The 14,475-nt window shown below is 40.6% G+C and overlaps 2 protein-coding genes across 9 annotated transcripts in view; one reads left to right on the top strand and one right to left on the bottom strand.

Moving 5' to 3' along the window:
- Positions 1 to 9,305, bottom strand: part of clec16a (C-type lectin domain containing 16A) — a 33,119-nt gene extending 23,814 nt beyond the window's left edge. For 2 of the 8 annotated variants that reach the window (XM_079367247.1, XM_079367241.1), the window contains exons 1-6: positions 8,870 to 9,305; positions 8,024 to 8,152; positions 6,396 to 6,529; positions 5,644 to 5,792; positions 4,013 to 4,124; positions 384 to 507 (exon numbers count right to left, since the gene is read on the bottom strand). In XM_079367247.1, the coding sequence (XP_079223373.1) occupies positions 384 to 507; positions 4,013 to 4,124; positions 5,644 to 5,792; positions 6,396 to 6,529; positions 8,024 to 8,152; positions 8,870 to 8,943 (722 nt within the window). In that variant the 5' untranslated portion in view covers positions 8,944 to 9,305. Of the gene's footprint in view, positions 1 to 383; positions 508 to 1,805; positions 2,964 to 4,012; positions 4,125 to 5,643; positions 5,793 to 6,395; positions 6,530 to 8,023; positions 8,153 to 8,869 lie in introns of those variants that run through there. The other 6 variants (XM_079367246.1, XM_079367243.1, XM_079367244.1 and 3 more) reach the window with 5 other exon arrangements.
- A 97-nt stretch (positions 9,306 to 9,402) lies between these two features.
- dexi (Dexi homolog (mouse)) lies at positions 9,403 to 13,674 on the top strand. The gene is made up of 2 exons (XM_079367249.1): positions 9,403 to 10,576; positions 10,810 to 13,674. Exon 1 carries the CDS (start codon positions 10,181 to 10,183, stop codon positions 10,448 to 10,450), a length of 270 nt encoding a protein of 89 aa, XP_079223375.1. The 5' UTR covers positions 9,403 to 10,180; the 3' UTR covers positions 10,451 to 10,576; positions 10,810 to 13,674.
- Positions 13,675 to 14,475: the final 801 nt, after the last annotated feature.

Raw genomic sequence — 14,475 nt, forward strand, 5'->3', positions numbered from 1 at the left:
CACGTGCAATAAGTCAGGAAAAAGCTTCTCTGAAGTGTGACATCGACGAGCAGGGTAAAGTTCCAATTCAAAAGCCACAGGAGATGAAATGTATCGACTGTATTCAGTGTTACAACACAGCTCATTTACATTTAAAGCTACAGACACAGAAACAGCCTGTTCTGAAATAGAGGAGTTTAGAGGCATGATCAAAAACAGGATCAGAGTGGATTTACAACACAAAATACTTTACAGGCATGTTTTGGTGAGCTCCAAGACTTTTTGTTTTTGTTAACTTGCAGAGAAGGAGAGTATGTGTCCTATAAACCAACATCTGATGAGGCAGGCCTGACCCCTAGTGGACACTGAGAAGCGTTGAAAAAGATGAGATTCATGGCACTTACTCTTCATCCGTCTGCACACACTTGTCCAGTTCGATCACATGGCTGCCGATGAACCAGACCAGGTTGCTGAAATACGGGACGGCCGTCTTATCTCGGATGTAGTGCAGCATGTGCTGGTTGTCCACTGGATAGAGGAGGGTCAGGTTCAAGAGCTGGATTAGGCTTAAGTCCACTAGTATTTATTCACACTTTAAATTCCCGGCAAATAAACAAAATACAAAACTTAAATATGATTTCAAACACATCGTTTCAAGTATGATGCAAATTAAGAGAATTAAGCATCCACATTAAAATCAAATTAAGAACATGGACTGCTTCAGTCAGTCCATTGTTATCAAAACAAATAGGGAATACAACTGGAGTGGGAGTAAGAAAAAGGCCAGAAACAACAGTGTGACGGCGACTTCTCATTTTCAAATCATTCATTTTTTTCCCGAACGGCAAAGACGATGTGGGTACAAGACACGATTCTGAAGGAGGCAGAACTACAACTACCAGAATATCTTACTTTTGAAAAAGAGCACCAGTGACATCAACAGCGCCTTTCTTAAAGATTTTCAACCTGAGCACTCGGAGCGAAAAAAGACGCTGTGCTTTTTCACCAGGCAGCCGCATGACGCTGAGAGCGCTCTCGACCCATTGAAAACTATATATATATATATATATATATATATATATATATATATTTTTTTTTCATATTTAAAAAGAAAAAGATGCTGGTGCTCAGAAAAAAGCGCTAGGTGGAGGTGGAGCCTAACACGTGATCTCACTAACACTTTCTGAGGAGCGTTTCAGGATACCTGTGTTCCATAAATGAAAGTGTGATAAATCCTTCCTATCTCTGAGTTAACATGTAAACAGGTTACATAAAGCAGATGGTCATTTCACATCATTTAGTCAAACTGAGGTAAGACGTGAATGAGCTGCAAATCAAATGATTTTGATTGATTTTGAATGATCTTAGCTGCCATTACAAAGTCAGGACGAGGCGAGTGGCACGAGATGAGGAAGTCAGAGCTGAAGTGACAGAAGACACCGAGTACAGTGACATCAAACCCATCACCAAAATAACAACCAGCATGTGGGGGCTCAGCTCAAATTAAGTCGCTGGAGCAATTAACCCGAGACAGAAAAGAGTCATGCAGTTTGTTTCTGCATGTATGTAGGAGTGCGTGGGGGGGAACAGAATGGATCACAACAACAAGATTTGCAACGATATTCCACAAATTTAAACAAATACACTATTAGATAAAGCTAGGGCTGGGTATCAGCAACAAGTCTTATGTAAAGTTGAAATAGATTATCTTAGTTCCACTACTGACAACAAATGTGAAGTTTTAAAACAATCTCTGATTTTGTATCTGTGTCAAAGTGCTGATACCCAGCCCTAGGATAAAGACTGAATGAATGGAACCAACTTACATGAAACTGGAGTTAGGCAGATGGGGCGCGCAGAGGGAGGAGGGAGAGGAGGAGAGAGAGACAAAGAGAGGTAGAGGAGGAGTGGTTGTTGAAGAAGAGGGGGGGAGAGGAGGAAACAGACACAGGGTTAATGCGAGTAAAGGGGCGGCTGTGGAGGGGTGAGGAGTGGGAATAACCCCGCTGCTATCTACAGAAATATACTGCAAACAATGACACATCTGGAAAAGGGGTTACCAACAGTTTTTTTTTTTTTTTTTACACTTTGGAATATTTCACAACTTTTTACTGTGTCAACACTTGAAAACCAACCAAGCCAATGTTGGAGCAACATTTGATGAAAACATCAAGATGCCAGCTTGTGAAATCGTGATGTCTGCTCAGTTCCTTTCCCAGCCCGTCATGTGTTGCAGTGCACGAGCATCAAACAGCAGCATGTTCTACATCGTGATGAGTTCCATTGCAACATACTGAAACCTGAAGTGTTGTGACACTGCTCATATAATATCTCAAAATGAATCTGTGCTTCCCTTGTTGACGCATTCCTTCGCACAGCCAATGGCCAGCCCTGCTCTAATACATCCCTGATAACAAAAGGTGACTTCAGACACGGCTCGCACATTCATCAGGTTGTGGTTGAAGTCAGTGGTACCGACTGTAATCCACTCAAGTCGTATGATGCAGAGAGTACATGCTAGACAGGACAAACACTTACAGAGACAAACATGGCGCTGTAGTTTACATGTTGCAGTGATTGCATGTGTAGACGAAGAGGAGCATGATGTGTGGAGAAAAGACCCCCCCCCCCTCCCGGAGGATTGAGCAGCACTGAGAAACGGTTGGGAAAGAGAGGCAGCAGAGCTCGAGGAAGAAGAAGTGCTGTCATTAGACAGACGCACTGCATCGCCGACTGCACTCACAAGTTTTTATTTGGAAACACTGGAACGCACATGCACAACAGGGAGATTTTAACAAACGAGAGTCATCGTGCTTTATAATGTTTGAGAGAGAATATTTACTCTACATGTTTCATATTCAGTTCTGCTGTCTCAGTTACAGATTATAATTCAATAGTTAGAAACACATAACATCCTTGTTTACAAAAGAATCGATGCGGCCTAACATCGACATCCGGACTTTCAGTTCTGGTGACACGTCTTTTCGGGGCACTGCATCGTTTTCTTAAATTCAATAAAAAGAAATGGCGCTCTAAAAAGATGTCGCTGGCTGTTTGACTCACGGTGTGACTTCCTAATGCTTCACTGTGCTGCTTATGACACAAAGAGGCTAACGTGAAGGGAAGCTAATCAGCCCAAGAAGAAGTGAGCAGTTGGATAAACTGAGAATAGAGGAGACAGCGGGACAACGTGGCACAGCGTTGAAAAGTTGTTGCAGCGTGAAAGCGGCGTAGGAAAGGTCAAACTGACAACGAAGTGCAGTGATGAAGATTTGAAGCCTGCACCTACAGGCGCCCTTCTGTAAAAAAAAAAATCTGGGAGTTATTTTTCGACAGCCGTTTTAAATTTAACAAACAGACCAGCTCAGTTTTGAAGACTGTACAGCACTTTGTTGTTTTAAATGTGCTACAGAAATAAAGACTTATTGATTTAGAGGGCGTATTATTTTCGGCATCCTCTGGTCAAAATGCGTCTAAAGTCAGACTAGGTGTGACCAAGTGTAAAAAGTGACAGTTTGTGTAAGTATCTGATGATCGTTTTTAATTGTCCTCGTGTTTGCACAAATGAGAGACCAGCAGAGAGAGTTTATTTAGACGTTTATTCTGAGCTGGAATTATTCATACACATCTTTGTTGATCTGCTGTTTGAGCCGTTAGGTTCAGCAGGAAATCTGGTCTGTGTAGGACCTTCTGTGTGGAACACCACTGAGAATTGGCAGATTTTTTTTTTTTTTTTTTACAGTAAAACCGGCTGTGACACTTCCAGGACGCTGAGAGTAGTGAAATGATTTCACGATCTTCTGCGGGAACTTTTAAAAATGTGTATTTAATCATGCATTTAATTTGGGTACAGTAGAAAGTAACAAGACATTTAAGACCAACATTAGTGTGTCAGTATTTGTAGCAGAGTTACCTGTTAGTCATGCTCATGCACCAGAAGCAGCAGCGAGAAGAGGGCAGGAGCACAGAGAGAGCGAGAGGCGGGAGGCCCAGGATGTATGTGCGTGTTTGTGGTGTCATGCGTGTTATCGACACTCACCTTTGTAGACGTTGAGTGTGATGGTGCGGACTGCGATGCGGACCATGCTTTCTGGATGGTTGAAAAACTTAATGGCCTCGGTGTACAGGGCAAAGTCATTAGTGTGCTGTGTGTGGGAGACAGAGAGGGGGCGCAGGTGAGCAAGGCACGGCATTGCACTACTGCGCTCAGGCGACGAGAGACCACAGAGAGAGAGAGAGAGCAGCTAATGACGACAGTAACGCTTTTTTGGACGACGTAACGAGAGTAACAAAGGTTTCGTTTTAATACAAAACAAATATTAAACTCCACATCTGCACCAAATATTCTGCACCTACACAGCAGCAAATTAAGGGCTGTTGCAGCGCCACCTTTAGAGAGTGACTCACTCCACTAGTTAACCTTCTGCACCGACTCAAACCATATAGAACCGTCATCTCTCTCTGTGCCAGAGCCTGATCCTGTTCCCAAACATTCCTCAGATGCTGCGACCTCCAGCCAATCACAGTTGAGGGCCAGAAACCCCCACCCAGAGGTCACAGCATATGAAGAAACCTGACCCTGATACCAAACCAAAACCAGGAGTCTGCCCTCTGTGGTCAGAAAAATATTCACAAGTGACAAAAACAGAGGAGTAAACAGTAATCCTATAGCGCCATCTGGAGGACAGGAATATATCTCTAACAAAAACTAAGAGGTTAACAAAATGAGATCAGTTATAAAACACAAGCTCCTGAGGTTTAAAAAGGATGGGTTTTTTTCTTGTTAGTTTATAAATGTGGCAAAGTAAATACAACTGTAATGAATATGTTCTCGATATTTTAGCACACACATGAACGCCCTCAGATCTACATGTTGGGTCTGGTTTTGGCTTCAGGGCTAGAGCTTCCATCAACAGTACACCAATAACTTTCCCCAGCACACACAGGCCAACTTGAGGAAGACTACGTACTGCTGAAAGAATCGTCAGTGATCATTCACACTGACACAAACAGCATCAAGGCAGAAATATACACAATATGAATACTTTTTAAAAAGAATAACAGCATTCTGAGCTTCGGAGAAACAAGATCTTTGTGAAGAACATTCTGGACGCTCTTCAGCACGACTACAGTTCAAAACATGACCATATCTGAAGAAAAAAACTAAACAGACGTGGACATGTTTGTTTGTTTTTTTTACTCTGTTATGTTTACATGGACACAAATAATCGGAATAAACTCCTGGTCGGAATAAAAATGCTTCATGTAAAGGCGTCAATCAGAAGGAGCGAATCTGATCTGGCTTAGTCAGAACAAATTTGATTGTGAAGGAGAGGGGAGGTTTATGCTGATCTTTGTTTGGATCAATATCCATGCACACGCTTCATCTGATCAGGTCTTCCTGGTTGGGGTAAAACTTTTCTAATTACGCATGTCCGCCCCTCTCTTCTACTGTGCCTGACTGAAGATCCTGCACTCCTCGCCTGTTTAGCGATTGCAGGGTCCTTATGTAGCTGCTAGGCCTGTAGCTTAATAAGAAAGAGAAGAAAATAACTTTAGGAAAAGGTCAAATGAGGACTCGCTCTCTCCCAGGCTCACTTTTTGCCTGGCAGAGACAGTAAACACGGTTCTGAATGACAGATCCTCCGTCTCCGTCCATCTCACCTCGTTATAAAAGAAGTGCACCGTGTGGTTGTTCAGCTTCAGGGACAGGGTCTTGAGGAAGGAGATATAGTAGGCCATGATCTCCTCGTCTGAGAAGTCAAATTTGTGGACGATGATGGAGTTCACATGGTTGTTGGACAAGAGATAATCTGAGGAGACAACAGAACTCGATGAGCCTCGTTGATGTCTTCACGTCATCAGTGCTCGGCCTCTACAGACAAACTAACTAAGTTGACATGATGCCACAGCAGACTTTTTTTATAACCACCTTTCACCAAAACACACACACCTTCTTACTTTATGTAAGATATCCGAGTCCTTTATAAATTACATCATATTTGGAGTCCGTGGTTGCCGAGCAACAACACAAACTGCAACAGGCTGCTATGTCATGTTACACTTCAGCAAAGATAGGCAGTGCAGAATGCCATGCATGCTTGAGCCAACAAAGCATGCTTATCTGCACAGCATACACCACAGAACGCTCCTGTGGGCTTCTGTCACTGCTCACTTTTAATCTCTATTGCGTATAAAAAAATCAAGACATGAAGATCTGGTAATAAAAAGCATTCATTACAGCAATACATGGCAGGTTATAGTCTAGTTAGAAACTATACAGCAGCAGTTTAATGCAATATGTGTTATAATAATGCATCATTATGCAATAATAATGTTTTTCGTTGCATCTAGATCTTCAGCGATACATCAAACGTGTTTAGTTTTTTAGAGCCACGGTTGACGAGACCACTTACAGAGCGACGTCTCGTGGCTGATGTTCTCAAACAGGATGTTGAGCGTCTGGAGCAGCTGAACACAGACGTAACGTCCCGACTTCTGACGCAGGATGTTCAGGAAGAAGGCAAACATGTTCTTCTCCAGGAAGAAGCTGGACGCATTGTGAGAGAGGGAAAAAAAAATCCACCAGAATAGGATTAAATTCATGATGACTTGACCATGTAATGTAATTGTCAAAAGGAAGAATGTTTCAAGTTAACAGTGTAAAATTTTAACTACACATTACATCCTCAAAATTAAACTAAATCAAAAACTGTTCAATCAAATAGGAAAACATTCTCCGTTTCTTCATCTCACTTAACTCTTTTAATTTCTACAAAATATGAGTTGAGCCTCAAACCCTGTAAAGGCTGCATACACTTTAACATCTGAACTGATAGTATTTCAGTCTTATCTGTCTTAACTGAACCCAAACACTGCAGTCAGTTCTTACATTGCAACCTCTTCAGAAATTAAACATTTTTAAACTTATATTTTGCTATTAATAGAATAAAAACATTGATACATGGCTGCCATTACACAATAAAATATCACCAAGAAAAACATCACACTACTGTACTGATTTTTCCCACCTCTTATGGTTAATGTACACTGTCCCTGTTTAAATAAATAAGTACCATACACATCACTCTGGTTGGATTCCAATAATGGGAAACTGTTGCATTTAGTCCTTTTCTTGTCTTCCAGTGTTTCCTGTTGAATAAACATTAAGCCTTCCTTTCCCTGCAGCACTCTGCTGATAGCCTGCCCTTCTCACTTTGAAAATCCTCTTTTAAGTTCTCAAGCTGCAGTTCTTTTTTTTCCAGCTCTCTGATTGGCCAGCTCTAGATTCTTAACAGTAGATACTTCATTTATTTACTTCACCTTTGCATTACTGTAAATGAAGGTATTCTGTGTATACCAAAGCTCAAACTTAATGTATGACTCAAAATGTGGAGCGTTTTATTTGACCATTTAACGGTTGTTTTTAACTGATGCTGGGAGTTGCTTAATGATATGGAGTGTGATACAGAAAGGGATGAAGGCGGCGTATTTCATCATGAGTTTGAAGCTTTATGTTGTTGGTGTAATTCTTCACATTCTTGCATTTGAAGAATAATGAATTAACTGTTTGAAGTTTAATCCCATCCGGCTGCCTCTCTACAACGACTAAAAGTGTTTCAGCCGAGTCACTCCAGGATCAAGCTTCTCGAGCACAGGATTAGACTGAACTCACAACACCACATCTTCGTTCAACCCTTTTCAGAAAAAAAAAATGTCCTCAGCCTACAAATTAATAAAGAAAGCCTGTGATTCTTTTAAGTGTTTCCTGGTGGTAGACAAGACTTCTTTCAACACTCTCTGTGGCTTCTTTGCTCTTCAAAGTCATTTCCTGTTGCATTTCCCTTTACAACCGAGAAACACAAGCAGAGAACTGTCATCATGCTCATCGCTCATCTTTTTCATATTGTTACCTGTTCTGCTGCAAATGTTAACAGGGGGAATACAGTCTGGACTGTTTTTGAGATGGAGACAGAGTTTTACTTATTTTTCAAAAGGGCAGCATGGGGGCTCAGCTGATTACAGAAATGCTTCTAGTACTTACTCAAACACAGAGCTGTCATTTTGATCCCCCCAGATCAGGATCTCTGTGATGGAGCGGATGGTCTCCACCAGAAGGTTTCTGTTGTGGTCTGTCACAGTGGTGTTTTTGGTCAGGACATGGTACATATACCTGATAGAGAAACATTGTTTTAGATGTGGAGGACAAAGTGTGTGTTCAATACATAAACATCCATCTTTTAAGATCGTACAAGAAAGACAATTAATATAGGTGCAAATAATAATCAAGCTAAAGGGCAAACGAAGCCTCTGTGGTCACTGATGATTAGATTACCTATACTGTAAACACCAAGTTTCGATGTAACATATTTGAACATTTAAAAGTTTCTTATGTGTATTGTCTCTAATCTTGCAATAAAAAAATTATTTAAAAATAAATGGACGCCACTTCTGTACGTACACACACACAGGTGTTTTAATTAGTGGCTGTTAATTAGCTGCACCTGTTGTGGTTGAACATTTTTTTGTATTTTGCTCCCCTAATATAATAACTCCAAATAAAATATGTGATGTTTCTGATGTCAGTCTAAATGGACAAATAAATGATGATTTAATGTTGGAAACCTTCAGAAATAACGCAAATCTGGTTTCCATGGTAATTTTTTTTTTTTTACCTTAAACTAGCTCACATGTTTACCGACCCTCAATACGCACCAAACAAACGACATATAGAGCAATAGTTTAGCAGACTTACTGAGCCCGGGAAGTATCAGTTCATAAGCTGATGTAGTTATAGTAATTAAAATTTACACTAATGAAAACGCTTAAAGTCGTCCTCAGCTGGTTAGCATAAAGGCTAACGTTAGCATATCTGAAGCTAGCGACTCACTTCAAATGGTCCAAAGAATGGATGTTTTTCGCTTTGCCTTGTCCTCCAACCCAGCTCCGTGACCGACCGAACATGGTTTACGGTGTTTAAGGGGTTTCGTGTTGTACCGGGGGTCTCGTTATTCAGCACAGGTTACGGTCCGCGTCCATCTTTACACCATCTCTCTCGTCTTGGTAGCTACTTAGCAAACAGAAGGTGAGAGGTTTTTTTTTTTTTTTTTTTGTTCCAAACTTTATTAAACAGGATTGAAGCGTACAGGCTGCGCAGACTTGAGATACAATTATTAGAAGACCTCACAAAATTCAATAATTTACTGAATAATAAGTCAGAAATCTAAACAGAAAAGGCTCGCAAGACAAGCATACTATTTTTCGTTTCTTTATTTTTACGTGGTTATTAGTTTCTTTTCTTTAAACAACTTTAACAAATCATAATTTTAAGCAGGTTAGTACATTTTATAAAAAAAATAAATCAAACCTTTATACAATCCTTTTTATAAAATGATTATTACTTTTTTTTCATTTCATTTAATTGTATTTGATTGGGGAAAAAATTGGTTCAATTTGTTATTTATTTGACATAATCACAAAACTGTTTTAGTGAATTGTATTTTTGGGAGGATGTTTATTGGTTTTGCAGAGCCAAAAATTTTTAAAAATAAAATAAAATCAGAAAAACTACAAATATGCACTTCCTCTGTGAGTTGTGACGTTTAATCCACACACAGAGTCTGTCAAGCTGTAAGCCAATCAGATCCCAATGCTTCAAGCGTCGTCTTGACGTCGTGGAGTGTTTTGGTGCAGTTGATGGAAATGTTCGCAGGGAGAGTTAGATTTAGACATCGGATGACACGTGTAGAGTGAATGTTTCGTAAGTCAAGGTACGACCGTATCTTTAAAAATATATATAATTTGGCATTTTGTTATTGTTGAAATGATCCTTTTTGTTTGTTGTTGTAGCTAGCATTGCATGCTACTGTTTTTAGCACTAGCCAGCTGGCATGGCATGAATTCAGCAATCCCCAAAGAGCCAATGTCAAGAATTCATCGCGCTAGCTAACACAGTATTTTGATACTGCCTGCCGGTTATTTTTAACCATGAACATAACGCCATTACGTCCACCAGTGGTGTCCCTGTCGTGTTTTACTTGACTGTAAAGATAAAGTGGCCACCTTGCAATCACAGTTTGCGTTTCGAGTCGGGGACGAGCCGACCTGGGTGCCCCCCAGTCCCATCACCCCAGACAGATCCACTACATCCTGGCCCCGCACAGAGGAAAACGGACCCAGACCGTGTCTTTCTTTCTTTTCTATGACAAATCCAATTTATGCCCAGCTGGATTCAGTCGAATCACTGTTGGACGAAGTACCATATATGTTTTATTTGGGCCTGTTCTTTGTGAACGTCCTGATCCTCTACTATGCCTTTCTGATGGAGTACATCGTCCTGAATGTGGGGATAGTGTTTCTGCCTGAGGACATGGATCAGGCGCTGGTGGACTTAGGGGTTCTGTCCGACCCGGCCTCTGTCCCCTATGACACGGACACGGAGCTGGATGTGTTTGAGGGGTATCTGGAGTGACAGGGAGGTGCCAGAGGTCGAAAAGGAAATAGGGAAGGAAGACTGCACCCTCCCCAAGGCAGAGATGTGGAGACAAAAGAGGATGCTGTTGCTGCCTTCTTGTCACACAGACGCATCAGTGAAAAAGTAAGCAGGACACAATACTTGTTTCTGTGTTGCATGGAATAAAACATTATCTACTATAAAAAGATTCAGTTTTAACATTACCGGTACAGCAACAACTCATTTGTTAACAGTTCTCCTTTGCCACACATTTCACTCACAACAACAACACTTTTCATGTTTTTTTTCTTCTTCTTTTCCACATCTGACAAATGTTTCAGTGTCGACCTGTTGTTTAACTTGTCACATATTTCTAGGTTGTCTCGGCTCAAGAAAAAAAAAAAAGGTAGCCCAGAGGTGAGATTCAGCACCACCAGCTAAAAGATCAGCAGCTGTCCCCTTCATGGAGTACTCTTCAGTGGATCATCAACCCTGGCATCTAGTTGTGCCTCAAAATGGACACGATGAAAAACTAAAGAAAGCGAGCAGAAGTGGAGAGAGTGAGCTGTTTCCTGTGGATGACGAAGTAAATGCTGCAATAGATGCTGAGCGTGATTCAGGCTTTAAGTAATGCAGTCCGGTCAGGCACGTTGCAGCTGATGTGAATGGAGTGCCATTTGAAAAATTACGGAGGCTGCGCAAAGCTGACTGTTAAATGCAGTGACTCCGAACTCCACGCTGATGTCCTATGCAGTGTGACAGCTCAGAAGAACTGGCAACGTGCAGGAAAGTAATGTCCACTGTGAATCCGTCTGCTGAAGGGACGACTCGTTTCCGTACTTCTTTTTTTTAAGTTGTCCGAAAACTCCGCTAACTCATCATAGCTTAATATGAGTCCTTTGAGGCTAACCCTACTTTATGTCTGCCTCAGGGATGTATACACACACACACACACACACACACACACACACACACACACACACACACACACACACACACACACACACACACACACACACACACACACACTCTCAGGCGCACAGTTAGGAACTCTCAGTGCACTGACGAAGAATTCACACCAACACTGGACAGGCTGTGACACCACAGGATGCAGGACTGCTCAAGTCTCTGCAATCCCCTCTTATTAATCTGGATCATCAACCTGCACTCTTTGCTGCCGTGAAGGAAGTGTTAAAGTACTTAGGCGTAGTAATACTAATGTTGCAGGACTTTTATCTTCATTTGAAATGTGTCTTCAAGCAGACTGGAAGTGAGAAAGTATGACATCAAATGTGTTCAACCTTTCGGTCCGTTTATGTTCAGAGGTCGAGAGCTCATATCAAAGAACGAAGAAGTGAATGAGACGTTCAAGTATTCTTGTCTTCTGTTGTTGCAAAGCATGTTTGTTTACGTTAGAGACAGACTCAAAGACTGAAAGCATGGAATTAATTGTGTTTGAAATGAAATCAGTTTGGTTTCAGTTTTAATCTACGGAAGCCCAAAGCGTCCATTCATCCATACATTTAATTAACTCTGCTCTCCCCTGATAACGAGTGAGACGAATGATGTTTATTATCATGTGGGTAACCGCACTGGTTATCCTGGGATTTCCACAAAAATCTCAGGATAACAAGGTTTGTTTCCCTGCTGATAACAGGATATTATTATGGCAATGTAGAAAATAAAACAGGAGGCTGGTCACTGTGATAGGCCACGCTGATCAGGTCGAGTTCAGCCTCTCTTTGTGTTTTTTGTTGTTTCCTCTATAACTCTGGCCATATGAGAGGAATAACTTGGGGAAAAAAACAAACATTACCCGTCATGACAGGAATATGGAGTATAAAAATGTATGGATGCATGTCCACTTAGGGCTTCCGTATTATTTCTCCCGTTTACTTTTTGTATACATTCAGTTTTTTAATGTTTATTCTCGATGGCAATAACAAACTTAAATTGAGCAATGTGACAATTCGTAGTTGTGTGACTGAGCTCATGCAGAGAAATGCATGAAATTATTCCATCCGTCAAACGTGGGAAAAAAAGAAGAAAAAAGGTTTGAGTCCGTAAAGGGATAGTACGCTCGAGCTACACGATTTTTGCTAGAATTTAAATCACTGTGAATTCTCAACTGAGCATTTACAGTCCTGCTCTTTTACACAACTGTCGATGTTGGAAGCAATATAGAGAGGATATTTTCTTATGGCAAACATTTCAGCATCAGTCTACCTGAATACACAAAATATGCATAATAGCCATGGTATCATAGAATGACGAACATTCTTACATTGTGTGTGCACGTTTTAGACTCCAAGTAAGTGGTAGTCCAGGACTTCATAGCCTGCCTGTGTTTTGAACATTGCATCCCACTCGACAACCTTTTCAAGCTGTCATTTGGAACTGTCATTTTTTTTGTCTTCTCAGCTAAAATGGTACACTAAATATAGTCGGAAGATTGTCCACCGCCACATTTGTGTAACAACGTCAAAGGTAAAGGCGACGCTGCAACTCACAGAGCTCCTGAAGTTCCAAAAACTAGTGAATGAAATCTTGTGTGTTTTTTTTTTTTTTTTTTTTTGGTACGTCAGGGGCTCCGTAGCAACTCAAAGACAGGGATGAAAGACATAACGTAGTCGTTTCATGGAGACACACTGTGACTGTTTTTCATGAGTTGGATCTGTAATGATGTCTGATAACCAAGTTTCTAGAACATTTTTTGGAATAGCAGTGCCAGTGAGCAATAATATCTTGTCTGATAACACTTGCAATGTTTTAGTAATGCACATGTATAACTCTATTTTTGGAAGTAAAAAAAATATATACAATCTGAAACAGCTTTTAGATCTGCTGGCAATAAAGCTCAGGATGCCAACATTTATGATTTATTATGAGACATTTTTTGTATAAACTCAAAAGCTCATTCTGACATGGCCGTTCATTTCTCCCTTTCATGTGGCAGGTAAAGCAGCCAGATCGATATCATTTGTATGAAGACTTCTTTTTTTTATTCGACTGTTTGTGCCATTCCAGCAGAGATGACACCATGCTGCTAGACAGATACTCATCACTACGTCTTAGTTTAGTAGAAAAAAAAAAATAGATTCCACGAGGACTGTGGCAAATGAGAACCAGCGCTTCCTTTTGCTTGTGTCATCCCTCCACATCTTCTCTGCAGACATGCTATGATAAGCTACAGAGTTTTATTTTCCGACATGTATTTAATAAACTTTGACCGGACTCAAGAATTCTGCGTCTTCATTCTCAATTCAGTCATTTGAATTCACATTTAAAGACTTTTTTTATGAGGTGTGTGCAGAAGTTGTTCTTTTACACTGTCATTTAAAGCTATTACTCTTTTAGCGTCACTTCACATTTTGTCCACAAGGGAGCGTCAGTGCAGCACGAAGGAGCCCTTTCACAGATCAAATGGCAGTCTTTGTTGTCTACCGATTTTAGTTCCTGTATGATTAAGAGTTTCTTACTCTGTAAATGTACTATTGACAACTGAACTGACCCAGTTTAAGTTTAATACATTTAATGCTAATGTATCTCTGATCAAGAAAAAGTTGATGACAATCTATCGAATGACACCAAGTGCAATAAAGCAAAAACACGTCATCTAATCATTTTTGTGCAGAAGTAGGGCATGCTTTATCACTGAGCTTTAAGAATGTTCACATCAGTTTGGCGAGTGTGCTACGAGATACTATGAGGATACTTTTGAAACCACACATGGCCTGAATTCAGAGAAAAATACTGTTTGTTGTATCTCGTTCATTTACTGCATGGTTTGATATGTCTGGCTGAAACAAATCCACGTCTGAACTTCAGGTTTTTCGCTGAAGTTTAAGCTCTAGTTTTTGCCTCACGTCACATTTGAAGGGGAACCCATGTAGTTTTCCACCTCTTTTGGAAGTCTGTGACACGTCAACCCAGAACATTATTTTTTTTTTATCACATTCTCCGATATCCTGACATTTTGTCTGAAGTGTTAGTTTATCCCGAACTCAAATACCATCATTTACCCATTCAACTTCTGTCTAGTG

This window comes from Symphodus melops (assembly GCF_947650265.1).
Source record: "Symphodus melops genome assembly, chromosome: 17".
Classification (NCBI taxonomy): domain Eukaryota; kingdom Metazoa; phylum Chordata; class Actinopteri; order Labriformes; family Labridae; genus Symphodus; species Symphodus melops.